General features: G+C 35.6%; 1 protein-coding gene across 2 annotated transcripts; it reads left to right on the forward strand.

Annotated features, from left to right (window-relative positions):
* Positions 1-6,198: 6,198 nt before the first annotated feature.
* Positions 6,199-7,936, forward strand: LOC131145984 (uncharacterized). 2 transcript variants are annotated; one of them, XR_009134203.1, is made up of 2 exons: positions 6,760-7,559; positions 7,856-7,936. XR_009134203.1 is itself a non-coding variant. In XM_058095186.1 (1 exon), the coding sequence occupies exon 1, from the start codon at positions 6,885-6,887 to the stop codon at positions 7,419-7,421; it is 537 nt and encodes a 178-aa protein (XP_057951169.1). In that variant the 5' UTR covers positions 6,199-6,884; the 3' UTR covers positions 7,422-7,745. The 2 variants fall into 2 exon arrangements, 1 of the variants encoding a protein (XP_057951169.1); XM_058095186.1 differs by lacking the exon at positions 7,856-7,936 and having other exon boundaries at positions 6,199-7,745.
* Positions 7,937-15,885: the final 7,949 nt, after the last annotated feature.

Here is a 15,885-nt window from a genome sequence, read left to right on the forward strand (position 1 = left end):
TTAGAAAAAAATTAAGTGAGGTTAATAAAATTTAACAGTGCTTTTGACCTCAAAAATTCTTGCCAACTCGAAAGCATCGATCAACTGAACTTAAGGTTCAGTTGACTGAGTGACAAAGTTCGGTCGACCGTGCAAAAAATGAACTGAATGTTCGGTCGACCAAACTAAGGGCCTTAAAGGCGATTTTCCCAAATCCGCGCGGTTCGGTCGACCAATCTGTTTTGAACTATGAAGTTCAGTCGACTAGGTGATTGGATTCTCCTACGTGGGGGTTCATTCGACTAGGGCGTTGCTCGTGTATTTCTGGTCGGTTGACCACAGAGTCAAAAGTGTTGACCCGATGGGAGTTCGGTCGACCAAGTTGTATGAACTTGACACGATATGGTCGACCGAGCTATGGTCAAAATGTTGACCTTCGTACGGTTCGGTCGACCAAGTGATTTACACTCTGAAAGTTCAGTCGACCGAAGCACTGTTCAATGCACAATTTCGGTCCTATTCTTTATCAGAAGTCACCCCTGTTCATATAAGTATAAGTTTTAAGTTATGGGGGACTTTACATGTGATGATTACGAACCTAGGGTCAATATAAGATTAATGGCCAAGGCTTTTCAACTATGCCCAAAAATCTGGCGTCGATCGATCAGGTTTAAGGTCATTTGATTTTCATTTGATGTATAGGGACCTAGAGTCATTCTAAGACCTTTGAGCTTTTAGTTCCTACATGCATGATATGCATTATTATAGACCTTTTCTTAATTAAAATTTACAGACCCAAATAGAAATTACAACAAATAAATATCAACTAGGGTCTTCATTTTCCTCCGGGTTTTCGAGTGCCATCATATGATATTACCAAGATAAACCTGCACATCAACTCGGTTGACATTAAATACATGAGTATTTGTTATAATCAAAATAGGGTATGACCCATAGGGTCAACAATCTCTCCCTTTTTGATGATGAGAAATACTTGCCTACTTTTCCCCCTTTTGACAATAATAAAAAGGGCATAAATAAGCATTTAAGTATATATAGGCAAATAAGAGGAAAATATCATTCACATAAAAGATATGGCTTGGGAAAATTCTAAGAAAAATCTGCAGCATGCCGTTTGAAACTGGAGCATTTCCCAAAAGCATGTCTGTATACAAGTGACCTGATTGAGTAATATATTGATAATATATCCATAACTACTTACTCAAATAGTCCAGTATTATCAACACATAAAATAGAGGTATAACTTTTGGTCATTCAAGAAATATAATAGTCATATAATTTAAAATGAATGACAAAGATAACCTCAGCAATTAAGTACACAAACAATCAAACTGGTCATTTAAATGACTTAAATGACATGAAAACAAAGGCTAGACCATAAATATACACAAACTATTGCAATTGAAACATATCATAAGACCGTGGAAGATTTGAGTTTAAAGCACACAACATATGATAGAAAATAGTTGGTTTGAGCACGGACACTGTCTAACAAGTTTGCATGCATTTACATATGAAGTTATCGAACTAGTTATGCAATTAAAATATATATAAATATATATATATATATATATATATATATATATATATATATATATATAAAATAAGGAAAAAGATAAAGAGTTTAGGTTTGAAGATAGTTCTTGCCACAAATGAAAATATATAAGTAAATGTATATATCCCCCTTATGATATTTGCAAAACGGTATTGGGGGTTGCTTGCTAAAGGAGAAACTTTTATTTAATGCACATGCAAGCATAATTTTTCTGGTGAACATTTAAGCATAAAACATCTCATGACCAGAAAAATACAATCATATGAAACTTTCTAGACTTTTAGAGATGGGTGCTGGTTTAACAGGGCGAGGTGTTTCGTCTGACTCATAAGCTAGGATAGTTTACAAGTATTTTGTCAAGGCAACGTTTGCTCATTGCACTTGATGGCCATTTTTTTTTCTCCATTAGAAGTTTTTGTGAATCAGTATTTACAAATGGTTTTTGGCCACTACATTTGAAGCACACTGCCCAAGTAATTATAAAAACTGTCACTAATAGTCTTGACCTTTCTTCCCATCAACAAATGCATTATTAGTGATGGTTTATGAGAATCGTCACTAGCTAATATAAGACTACTAGTGGCAGTATTTATCTTCAAGTATTCTACTTAAGGACATGCTCTTCTCATTGTGTTTTATCTTCAACTCATCTAGATTCTCATTTGTTGTGTCAGGCAGACTAGCTAGGTTAGCCACAACATTATATCTATCCTTTTTTGCTTCCTGGATAATATCAACAACTTTTTTTTTGTCTATCTATTGCTATGAAGACAGTCTCCTATTGGCCCTGCTGACTTGTAATCCTCTTGACGAGCAACCCACCCATGCATAAATATTTGAACCAAGTTGTTTCTTTCGTGCATCTCATTCCTTCTTACTGTGATGAATAACTTCAAAAGATCTCTCAAATTCTATTGCATTTAAAAAATCAGTCCAATCATTACAGAATTGTTAACCTTTTCCCAGTCAACAAATGCATTATTAGTGACGGTTCTAAAAAACATCACTAATACAAGACTATTAGTGACGGTTTAAGAAAATCGTCACTAATAATAAACTATTAGTGACAGTTTAAGAAAATCATCACTAATATTCTTGACCTTTTCCTAGTCAACAAAAGCACTATTAATGATGATTCTCAAAACCGTCACTAATACAAGACTATTAGTGTCGGTTTAGAAAAACCGTCACTAATAAATGCCTATTAGTGACGCTTCGGAGTTGTCACTAATACCCCAAAAAACGTCACTAATATTTTTCCTCGATAGTTTGACCAAGAAAAGTTATTTTTAGAGACGAAAGTATTAGTAACGCTTTACATTTTATCACTAAAAGTGCAATATTAGTGAGAGTTTAAAAAAAATTCACAAATACAGAAAAAAACGTCGTTATTAGTTTCCCGCGATAGTTTGAGCGGGAAAACTGAGTTTTAGTGACGAAAGTATTAGTGACACTTTCAATTTAAAAGCAGTTACTAATACTGTACTTTTAGTGATGAAATTGAAAGCGTTACTAATACTTTCGTCACTAAAAAGCAGTTTTTTTTTGTAGTGGTTGTATTTATATTTATATAAGCTTATATATTTATGTATATTTAGTAGTACTATACATGTGTGGGACATATGAGATATGTGTGTGTGTGTGTGTGTGTATACGCTTGCGTGTGTGGTTATGTGTATATGTGTGTATGTGTGTGGAGGTGTGTGTGTGTGTATGTGTGTTAATGCATGTGTGTGTGTGTGTGTGTACTCTGTATACTACACATATTTTATGATGTGTGTGTATGTATATGTGTGTATTACTGCATATTTTATCCCGCTTTATTGAAAATTCAAAAAAAAAAAAATATTGAAAAATCCAAAAATATGTTTTTGTAGCATTTTTCTTGATTTTAAATAAAGTTGATGATGAAATCCTAGATTTTCAAAAAATCATGCAGCTCACTACATCTTTCAAATAAACACTTTTCAAAACTCACTTATTTCATTCACTCTTTCATTTACTAGTAATGAAAGCCCGATTTTCTTTTTTTAAAACTTTGATTTTCTAGGTTGCAATGTAAGTCTGACGATATCAAAACCAATTAATGTTTTTATGCATTTATTAGTCATCACCATCATCTCAAAACTTAGGATTTTGAGATCAACCCCTTTTAGAGCAATACTCTGGGCTTCACAAAGTCATATTGGAGCCTTAAACATTGATTTCATCACTACATGACCAAAATGGGTCTTTCTCCCTTTTATTTATTTATTTATGTTTTGAATGCTTGCGATAACCATTCTATAAACGGATATCGTAGCGGATGCTAATACCTTTCCTTCTTAACCATTCGACCTTCAATATGGACTCCCATGATCTTCTATTAAGTATTCTCCAATGATGAGGAACAACTTAATTGACCAATATCAGAGACAAACTGAACCTTCTCTAGGAGGAACGATGAATGAGATGATCATGCATACAAATGATAGATGTATGAAATGCATGTAAAATTACCAAGATTCTAAGACAAAAGTAAGTTGATTCTTAGAAAGTGAACATCCTTATGAACAAATGAAATGCACTCATAAATGCAACCTCCTAGAAAGCTTGGTAAGAGCTATGATTCTACTATGCACATGAAAGATCATATATTCAAGTGGGTGAATCCAAGTGCCTTCATGCAGAATAACATAATTCTTTTTCAAAAAAAAAAAAATAGGGCTCATCTTGTTTTTATAAAAAACAACAAACACTTGGTGCCTCTTAGTTGAATTTTATAAATCAAAGAAGAAAAAGAAATAATTTCTGTGGCTATGCAAGGACATTATGAATGGTTTTGGATGTCCTTCGATTTTAAAATTAAACCTAAATAATTTCGAAGAAGACACTGATATTTTTTTGTGAATTTTAATTATAGATGTCTTGTATATATAATTGATATTGTAATATTTTTCTACAAAAATGAATCTCCATAAAACATATATAGAAAGTGTAATAGAAAAATACTTTAAATATGCAATAGTGGAGGGAAAAATAAATGTCTTTGTAGGTGTAGGAGATAACTTCTAAACTTAGAAATAAAAGAAGGGCCTATGATACTACATAAGCACACCTAAAAATAAAAAATAATAATTTTTTTATAGAATTTGATATAAGATTGGAAACAAAATTATGAAGGCTTTTCTGGTGTTTGGTCAAATTAATAAAGTTATTATTAAGAAAATAAAGAAAGATGAGTTGACTTTGGCCGCCCGCAAATTTTTAAAGTTGTTCAAAATTAAAGACATCATGAACGTGCAAGGGCATTAAGAGCCTACAAATTGAAATGATATTATAAACAAATGCAATCAATGAATATATTGAGGAGTGTAGTCTTAATTTTTTTTTGAAAAAAGTAAAAGGTAAAAATGTTCGTAAAAATATGATAATAGAATTAACGGACCAGATTGTAATTTTTTTTACAAAAAAGTAGTATTATATTTACTAACCAAACATTACAAGATTTTCTCATCCACTGTTTAAAATAATTGTACCATATACTTAGTACAATCTCATAAAGTAGTGGGTAAATAGAAAGGTAATATTTATAAGGTAAGTATAGCATTTCTGTATCATCAAACAAATACAAAGCAAAAAAGTAATCGAAGGATAATTAATCTGAGAATTGGCAAGTAGAGAACAAAAAAATTAGCTCTTTGCAAGGAAAGGATGTTCTCATTGTCCAGACGGTATAAATATTGCATTGAGTGACCAAATGATGTGTTTAATTATACGAGATATTGTTTTCCCTCAAAAAAAAAAAAGGAAAATATTTATGCATCACAGTATCTACAAGAAAAAATAACTATATTGGCAAATCACAAATTGACGATATTTAGTTGCTACCACAATATATTTGGATAACAATCAAACGTCTTTGGTTGAATTGATTGCTTTATGAAAATTAGCCTTCCTTGAACATGATAAGAAAAGTAGCAAATTATTAATGATACGGTGAAACAATAAAATAAGACTAAAAAGCTTAGAAAGAAAGTTGATCATTTTAGAAATTTAGATTATATATATAGTTTATTCTAAATTACAATAAATGCTTAGACACATTTGGTGTGGAAAGTAGTTTTTTTTTTTTTTTTTTTTTAGTTTTTTTAAAAAATTATAAAATTTTTAATTTATTTTTCAAATTTTCAAGATTTTTTTATTAAAAAATAGAAAAATAAAGCGTTTGTTTAACTGTGAAGAACAAATTAATTATTTTTCATTTTCAAAGTCTAACATAATTACACAAAAAAATAACACATTATTTTTCAAATTTATAAACATTATATAAGAAATTTAAAATATAGGACATAATACAAAGATGTTCTTAATATACACACACACACACACACACACACACACATATATATATATATATATATATATATATATATATTGTAGGGTTTTTAAAAATAGGTTCACTTTCTTCCAAAGTTATGTAAAAATTAAAAATAAAATCTAAATATTACTGCAGTAAAGTTTGTAAATGATGGCAATATATATTTTTCGATTGTGTAATATTTTCATTATTATGTTTCTTTCACAAATTATTAAAATGGGAGCATATACAAATCTCTAATTATGGCAAATCTTTTTATATTAATTGGTGAGTGGCATTGGCAATCCATGATTAATGATTAATGCTTATAATCAAAATGCTGACGCTAAAAAGCTTACACACTGCCTCGATAATGGAGATGGCATCGCTGGCGACCCTCCTCCTCGGGCGCAACGCCGGACCCCCATTTTTCGCCCTCCAATTACTCGGTCAATCCTCCTGGACCCCGGCCCACCAGATTCATGGTCGTTGACACCCACCCAACCCCGGGCCCACCCGCCCCACAATTAATTAATTAATTAATCCTTGCAAACTCTCAAACCACTAAACGGCTATGGATTGCCCACCATACGGTACAGACTGCACTGTGAAATTTAATTCCCCAAAACACCCTTCTCACTTCCACGATATCACAACTGTACCCATCCATTTACGGCAGGTATAGGCTGGCCGAAAGTAGCCACGGGTTTACCTGCACAACCCGTTCTACTACCCCCGCAGTAACGCTTCCAGAATGCGTTTCGTCCACGCTGTTCTCCGGTTCCCGGTACATTTCCCCCGGAGCTATCCGTTGCCTCCCCTCCCTGAATCTGCTCTGTGTATTTAAACACCTCCCTAGAGAGAGTGAGGGGAGAGAGAAATAGAAGAGAGAGAGAAATAGAAGAGAGAGAGAGAGAGAGATTAGGGTATTTGGTGTAGAGCTGAAACCCTATTTTTTGATTTCTCTCTTCAATTGTGTTTTCTGTGAAAATGATGGCGCAGGATCCTGAGTTGACGCGCAGAGAAGCGGAAATGAGTGACGACTCGACGAGCAGTTTGTTTTCGAACAGGAGACGGTGTCATTTCCGCATGCCGTGCTTGGGTTCCCGGCGGCCGCGCCCCTCCGAATCAGTCTGGTGGACGAGGATGCGCAGTGCGGAGATCGACGACGCCGGGTGGTGGGCCCGAGGGGTCAGTGCGGTCAAGAAACTGAGGGAGTGGTCGGAGCTCATCGCCGGCCCCAAATGGAAAACTTTCATTCGGCGCTTCAACAAGAACATCGGCAGCTGTTCCGGAGGGGGCGGCTGCTCCGGCGTGGTTGGCGGCGGCGGCGGCGGAAGTAAGCTTCAGGGAAAATTCCAATATGACCCCTTGGGCTACGCGCTCAACTTCGACGACGGCCCGGGGCAGAACAGGAATTTCGACGAGGACTACCTGCGCCCCACCTTCTCGGCACGGTTCGCTTCTGTACCCGAGTCGGTGAGGCCTTCAGTGGATCTTGGCAGGAATCCGACGGTCTTTGCGTGATATCAGAGCCTTTTCACTTCCCCGCACGGTGGCGATGCAAACGCGAGCGCCACCGTGCGCGGTGGTTGATGATGCGGAAGCTCTGGAGGTTTGGGGCACGACGACAGCTGGCGGGTTTCGTTCTCCGTTCATGACATGGTTGTTGTCAATTTTGTTTTATTTTAAATTTTATTTTATAATACTTTTTATTTACAAATTTTCTTTTTATTTTTTTTACAGTAAAGGTTTTGGGGATTATGTATAGTATATAAGACATAATGAGCGTGTTGATACTTACATTTGGAAGTTTGGATTTTAATTTAATTTATTTTAATTAGTTCCGTATATTATTCTCATTATTACTCTTTTGGAAAAATTAATATAAAATTACAACTAATTGATTTATATCTTTTTAAAGCTTTTTTAAAACTAAATAAATAAATTATTTTCTCAAGTGAGCAAGGTGTTCAAAGAGCAAGTGGATGTAAGACATCAGCAAGCAAGAATGAGTATCGAGGGTTTAATTCCAGATACATATACTCACGGAATTAGCGGTATCTGTGGATGGTGAGAGTTTATTTTATGACCTAGCGGGAACCGTAAATGATGAAAATTCGCTTTGTGAGCCAGCGGAAATCGTGGATGATGAGAGTTCTCTATGAGCCAACAGGAACCGTGGATGGTAATAGAGATGTGTCCCGGGTGTCAAGTTGACCGAACATACTGATGCACAGAAGTTGCGTTCGCATTCCGGACTTTACTCTGATCAGCAAGACCTGGGGGCAGAGGACGCTGATTTGAAGGTTTGGTGCCGCACTAGAGGGTCCAAATGACTCGTTGGTGGTTGGAGTTTCTATGTAATTAAAAAAAAAAAAAAGTGGGTGTAATTTTATCTTGATGGTATATGTCCCAGGTTCGATTTCTGCCATCCACGATGAAATTTTGCTTTATTCCTATGGGTGCTGTTGGGGCGGCTACCACAAGCGTGGGATTAGTCCGAAGGAGGGGGTGACACCCAATGATCTCGAGACACCTGGTGTAACAAAAAAAAAAAAGTGGGTGTAATTTTATGTTTTCAAATTTTTGGTCAAAAAAATTTGTAATTAGAGAACTTAAATTGATATAATTTGAGTAAAAATTATAATTTATTTTAATTTGTAACTTATTAGGAGAGGTAGTATTATAACATTAGAAGTTGAATGAGTAGTCGTGAGAAATTATTGCTTATTACGAAATGAATTAGATTACAATGAAATTTGAATCTTGATTTGGATTCAAACAAATTTTAATATAATTTTATATTACATCTTGATCAAATCCAGTACAATTCAATCTAAGGCCTCTCTAAACATAAGATAAAATTATTTTCTTGATTTAATGTTTGGTGAGTAGTATATATTTTTTTTCTTCATTATATTATGAGAGTGATTAGGAAATAACATTTTTGTAATAGTGTTAACAAATGCTAGAAATAATAGAAAATTAATTAAAGGGAATATGGTGATTTGGTGTATATGCATTTCTATAAAAGCATTAAAGAGAGTTTGATTGTCTGCAAAAAAAAAAAAAACGTTATTAACTTAGGGACTGTTTAGTATTACTATTAAAAAGTTACAAAAATAAAATAAAAAAGTCAAAAAATAAAAAATAAAAATTAGAAACCAACAACTTTTTTGGTTAAGCTTTATAAAATAAAAATAAATTAAAATTGTAATTAAAAAATGCTCATTTTATCTTTAAATCAAATAATATTTTAAAAATATAATTAAAACAATAAAATTACAAATAATACATATTAAAAAATATTATAATGAAAATAGAATTTATTACAATTATTTTACTTAATTGATATGCTTTCAAATTTTAGTCTACAATAAAAATTTTATTGGGCATGACAATTGAAAAATAGTAAAAATATTTGTAATTGAACTTATCATTGTTTTATTTTTTTTATTTTTTTGTAATTTATGCATATTTTTAATTGAATTATATTTAAATTTATATGATGATTTTATTTTAATCTTAATTAAAAAATATATAAAGTGAATAGTTTAATCCAAAAGAACTATTTCTTGATATTAAAATTTATTGTAATAGGTTGTCAAAATGATTGGAAATCCCCCATAGTACACCCCGCCTAGTCATTACTCTCCAAGTCAGACCTTCTAGCGAGACCAATCAACTCCAATTCAATAAAGAGGGGGATAGATCCATGCCGACGCCTTAAACGATTGGAGTGATACACTTTATAACCCGAGAGTAATTCACACCCCCGCGCCATAAAGACAATTCAACTCAAGGGTCAACTCTAACTACTATAAGAAGGGACGCGGGGAAAAGGCCAAGGTAAGTCATTTATCACCCATTCTTACTGTTGCATTTAGCCTCTCTGAAGCATTTCCCTTACTTAGGCATTGAGCGATCCCCCAAAGTACACCCCGGGTCCTCTAAGCCTTTCTTCCTTTCCCCTTTTTTAGGTCAACGGAAGTCGAAAGAGCAGTACCACTTATTTTATCCAACAATAGTTGGCGCCGTCTGTGGGAACTTGCTTCTGAGAGGTGATCATCTTGCTCTTGACCTCCGACTTTCAAACAATGCCAACCACACGCAGTTCTAGCTCTAGTCCTGCCGCTGGAAAAGAGTCGCCCCAGTCCATTCACTCTACACTCGCGCAACCGTTGGGGGTCACCAGGGAAGAATTCCTTACTTTTCAAAAGAAAATGGAGGATATTTTAAATATGCTCTTACAGCAAAGAGTCATGAAGGGCATGTCCCCCACCAACCACAGGTGATTCCCGACGTGACCAAGAAAGCATATAAGCCAAAGGAGAGTAAGGATAAAACCTACCTCACCAAGAAGGTAGAAGACGCAAATAGTGTAGGTGTCAACCAGCAAAGATCCACGGAGCTAGAAGAGAGGATTAAAAAAATAGACCAAATAGAGAAAATGATGAAAGAGGGCAATACCAACCCCTTTTATGGGGAAGCATCTCTAAGATCCTTGGAGCTGCTATTCGCCAAAAAAGTGATGGAGGTTCCACTGTCGTGCAAATTCAAGATGCCAAATTTTGAAAGGTACGAGGGTCTGCCCAATCTGATCAACCATTTGGACACCTTCAGGGTGTTGATACAGTTGCAAGGCGCTCATGACGACATCATGTGCTGAGCTTTTGCAGCAAGCCTAAAAGGTAGTGCCAGGGATTGGTACTGAACCCTGCGACTTGGATCGATCAGTTCCTTCTCGGAGATGGAACAGCTGTTCACCAGCCACTTCCTCAGTAGTCGAAGAATCGTCAAAACATCAGCCCATCTAATGAGCATGGTCCAGGGAGAAAGGGAGACACTAAATAAGTTCATGCACCGCTTCAACACTGCGACCTTGGAGATCCGCAACTTAGACATGGGGGTGGCTTTGGCAGCTTTGACCACGACCATTCATCCTGGAAACTTCCTATACTCTCTAGGGAAGAAGTTGTCAGCTGATGTGGGAGAATTGATGGCCCGAGCGCAGAAGTACATCAACTTGGAAGAAATGATGGATACCATGGGAAATCGTATCGAGCTGAAAAGGAAAGGTAGTAGTCGGGAGACGGGAGAACCCTCTAGAACCACGAAGAGACAAAAGACTAGTACGCTACATGCAAGCTCTAAAATGAGAGGGCAGTCCAGTAAGTTTTCCACCTGTACACCTCTAAATGCACCGTAGTCTAATGTGTTGATGAATATAAGGAAGAAGGACTATGTCTCGTGGCCCGAACCTATGTGAACCCCTTTATACAAACGGAACATGTCCAAGTTTTGTCAATTCCATAGGGATCATGAGCATGATACAGAGGAATGTATTCAGCTAAAGGACGAGATTGAAGCCTTGATCAAAAGGGGATACTTGTCGAGATTCATAAAGAAGGGATATCGGCAAGGGGAACCTCGCGAGCAGAAGAGACCCAATGGGGACAAGAAGGAAGAACAGATCTTAGGAGAAATTGCGGTAATCTTTGGAGGGTTCGTTAGTGGTGGAGATAGCGGCGGTGCTCGCAAAATATATGCTAAGCACCTACTCTCAATAGAGAGAGAGGAACCAAGTGGCAAAATGAACAAACAAGATGATGCTATCATCTTTGACAACGGAGACAAAGAAGGAGTGCAACAACCACACGACGACGCACTAGTAGTCTCCCTACTGGTGGCAAATTACAAAGTAAGACATGTATTGATAGATAATGGGAGATCAGGCAATGTTATGTTCTGGTCGGTGCTTGAAGGAATGAAGATCGGCAGGGAATGACTCAAACCAATCTCAACCCCCCTGGTCGGGTTCGGTGGGGACGTACTTCATCCCATGGGAATAATCACACTACTGGTAACTGTAGACACCCCATTTTTACCCAGGCCCAATATTATTATTATTATTATTTTAATTACTATTATTATTATTATTATTATTATTATTTTTAGTATTTTTATTATCATTATTATTATTATTATTAGTATTTTTATGATCTTTATTTTATTATTACTTTTATTATTATTATTATTATTATTATTATTATTATTATTATTATTTATCTTATTATTATAAAAAGAAGAAAAAACAAAAAAAGGAAAAATTTTTAGGGTTTTGGGGGGAGAGAGCCTATTTATAAGGCTCATTCTCACAAGCCAAAAGGAGGCAGCGCACAGTTCTTTTTTTTTTTTCATTTTCGTTCTCCCCAAGTAGCCTCCTGCTGCTCCACACCAGCTTCTGCACAGCCCACGAGCCACTGTAAACATCTCCGGCCAGCCACAGACCACACAACCCTAGGCCATCCACCCATCCGTCCAGCCACCACAGGTGGCCGCCTCTGCAACTCACCGTCGACCCCCTAATCCACGCCACCACCATCGCAAGCAGCCACCAGGAGGACTCTCCAATCAACCACCGGGGAGACCTCCAGTTTCAGGCTATTCTAGCTACTCTGGCGACACCTTATCCTCTCCTCCTTTCTCTTTTCTCTTCTCTTATCTTCTTTCTCCCCTCCTTTATTCTTTAATTCCCTTCTTCTTTTTCTCTGTTCAAGTTGTCTTGCAGCACCGACCAGTCCGACGTCTCCTCATCCCTAGCTCCGACCATCTTCCGCAGTGGAACTCTAGCAGTCCGGCCACAACCCCGCAGGAGCAGCAACCCAGCAGCTCCCTCATCCTCCTCGCCGTCATAGTAGTCCCCGCTTCCCACTGTCCTCCATCGCTGCCAGCAGCAGCAACCCCCTGTGAGTCTCCCTGCTCTCTGCACACACTCACACACACAGCAAGCCGCACAAACACACACACTCCCACACACAGCAAGCACACACTTGCACGTATTCATTAGTATTTTATTTCTTGTATATACTTACTGTGTTGTATTAAATTATTGTGGTAGGTTTTGTTTGTTTTGTTTTAATACTTAAGGTTTAAATTTGTGTTATATCTGTGTATGAATTAAATGAATAATACTCGTAAGATTTTCAGTGGCTGTGTATATTAAATAATTAATAATGTTCTTGTAGGATTTTGAATGTCATAATATTTGTTTTTATAGTTAATATTCATGTTTATATTTTTGTTATATTATTATTGTAAAGTTTTTATTATAGAAATTTGTTTAAAGTTTAGATTTTTACTGTATATATAATATTGTTGTAAGATTTTTAATGTTTGTTTAGTTGATATTCATGCTTGTGTTCTGAATGCACATGTTATTTAATGGTGATTGTTATTATTGTAAAATTGTTATGGTTAAAACTTATTATTTAATATTCAATTTTAAATTTTTGTTATATCTATTGTAAATGTTAAATGATGTATTATCAAGGTAGGGTTTTTACATATTTAGTAGTAAGGTAATATTACATATTTAGTAAATTAGGATCTTAAGCTTGGTGTTTTATTGATATTATATGTAAATTAATAATTTTAGTTATATGTATATCACATAATAGCATATTGGTAAATATTACATATTTAGCATTTTTGTATTTTTTTTAAATATTACATATTTAGTGATTTAGGGTTTAATGGATATTATATATTTGGTAAATTAGTATTTTAATCACATGTTTAGCATCAATTATTTTTTAGTATATTAATATAGTTAGTATTAATTATTAGTATCTTAGTATTTTTAGTATTAACTATTTTTAGTATATTAATATGTTTAGTATTAATCATTATTAGAATCTTACTATATTTAGTATTAACTATTTTTAGTATATTAATATATTTAGTATCTTAATATATTGAGTATTAATTATTCTTAGTATATTAATATATCTAGTGCTACCTATTTCTAGTGTCTGAATATATTTAACATTAACTATCTTTAATATATTAATAAACTTAGTATCTTAACATATGTAGTATCAACTATTTTTAGTATATTAATATATCTAGTATTATTATTCATTTTTAAATATTTAGTATTACGTATATTTAGTATATTAATATTTCATTACTTACTATAGTGTTTTTCAGTATATATATAGAGTCATGTATTCTATTATTAATATTTTTTTTAGTATTTTAGCATTACTTATTAGAGTATTAATATTTATCATTATTTTTATCGTGATTATTAATTTTGTTTATATCATATATTGTGTTATTTTTACTATTATATATTTGTATTAATTTAATATTTTTTTATTTTTATTATTTATTTTCTCAACTTTATGATTTTTTTTCCCTATGATTTTAATGCTAGGGTATTAGCCTTCGGGTTTTACGTACCTTTAGTTCTGAGGGAATATATATCGTACATATATTTTTGTATTATCTATTTATTTATTTATTTATACCACATGTATATTTGTAAATCCACTAATAGAGGGGTAATTTAAGAGACTTATTAGATTGACTTAGGGATAATTCCGAATTAGTTAGGTACCGTTCGTAAGAACGGGCGCGTAGGGGGTGCTCGTACCTTCCCCTCGTGTAACCGAACTCCCGACCCTAGCTCTAGTAATGTAGACCCATTCTACCCCTAACGGGGTAGTAATCATGTGTTCTAACAGCACTAAAGGTTAGTGGTGACTCCGACATTCCTTATTTTCCCTGAAAATATTAAAATTGATTTTTATTTCGCCGCCCGGGGCACACGCGCTCCGGGACGTCGCAATAGTAACAATGGGGACGAACGCACAATAAGTTACTTCACTAATGGAATTCCTGGTAGTCGACCGGCCATCAGTATACAATATCATTCTAGGCAACCCCTTGCTTAATGCGGTCCAGGCTGTAATATCAACGTACCACCTCAAGATGAAATTTCCTACTCCGCACGGGATAGGGGTGGTCAAAGGAGATCAAACAGCGGCTCGAAATTGCTACGTAATGGCCCTAAAAGGGAAGATGGAAACACGGGAGACCTTAACTGTAGAAGACCTAGAAGTGAGGGGGGGAATACCCTCAAATAAGCACGGTGGATGAAGACATCACACGTATACCCTTAAAGAGAAATCAGGAGAGGTGCGTGCAAATCGGGAGTTGCCTACCTAACACCTTGAGAGCAGAACTAAGCGAGCTACTGGGCAAGTTTGCAAACGTGTTCGCTTGGTTGGCCGAAGATATGCTGGGTATTGACCCTACGATCATAGAGCACAGGTTGCAAGTTGACCCTAATCACTAGCCTGTAAAATAGAAGAAAAGGAGCTTCGCGATGGAGCGAATCAAGGTAATTGATGAAGAGGTGAAGAAGGTAGTGCAAGCCAAGTTCGTCAGGGAGGTTAACTATCCGGAGTGGTTTAGCAACGTGGTTCTAGTAAGGAAGCCGAATGGAAAGTGGCAAAGATTTCACATACCTAAAGAAGGCATGTCTGAAAGGCAACTTCCCTTTCCCTTGAATTGATCAGCTGGTGGATTCGACCTCCAGGCATGAAATTCTCAGCTTTATGGATGCCTACTCGGGATACAATCAAATTCCAATGCATCAAGCTGATGAGGAGAAAACATCCTTTATCACCGAGAGAGGGCTATATTGCTACCGAGTAATGCCCTTCAAATTAAAAAACACAGGGGGCATATATTAGAGATTGGTGAATAGGATATTTAAAGATCGGCTCGGGAAAACGATGGAGGCATACGTAGACAACATGTTGGTGAAAAGCTTAAAAGTGGAGGAGCACTACAAAGATATGATGGAGACGTTTGAACTGTTACACAGATATCAAATGAAACTAAACCCTTCAAAGTGCGTGTTTGGTGTTTCTGCAGGGGAATTTCTTAGGTTTATGGTGATGCACGGAGGGATAGGAGCCAACCCGAACAAAATAAGGGCGCTGCTAGAAATGGAGGCCCCATGAATGAAGAAGGAGATCCAAATCTTGACAGGAATGATAGCCTCCCTTAGCAAATTTATCTCCTACTTGAGGGACAAAGGTCTACCCTTCTTTAAGGCATTAAGGAAGAAATGAGGATTTGAATGGGGGGAAGAGCAGAATAGAGCCTTTGAGCAGCTCAAACAATATCTTGG

This window comes from Malania oleifera, chromosome 13 (assembly GCF_029873635.1).
Source record: "Malania oleifera isolate guangnan ecotype guangnan chromosome 13, ASM2987363v1, whole genome shotgun sequence".
In the NCBI taxonomy this organism is placed as follows: Eukaryota; Viridiplantae; Streptophyta; class Magnoliopsida; order Santalales; family Ximeniaceae; genus Malania; species Malania oleifera.

Coding starts and splice junctions, on each gene's coding strand:
- LOC131145984 (XM_058095186.1), top strand. CDS start 6,885: ATGATGGCGCAGGATCCTGAGTTGACGCGCAGAGAAGCGGAAATGAGT.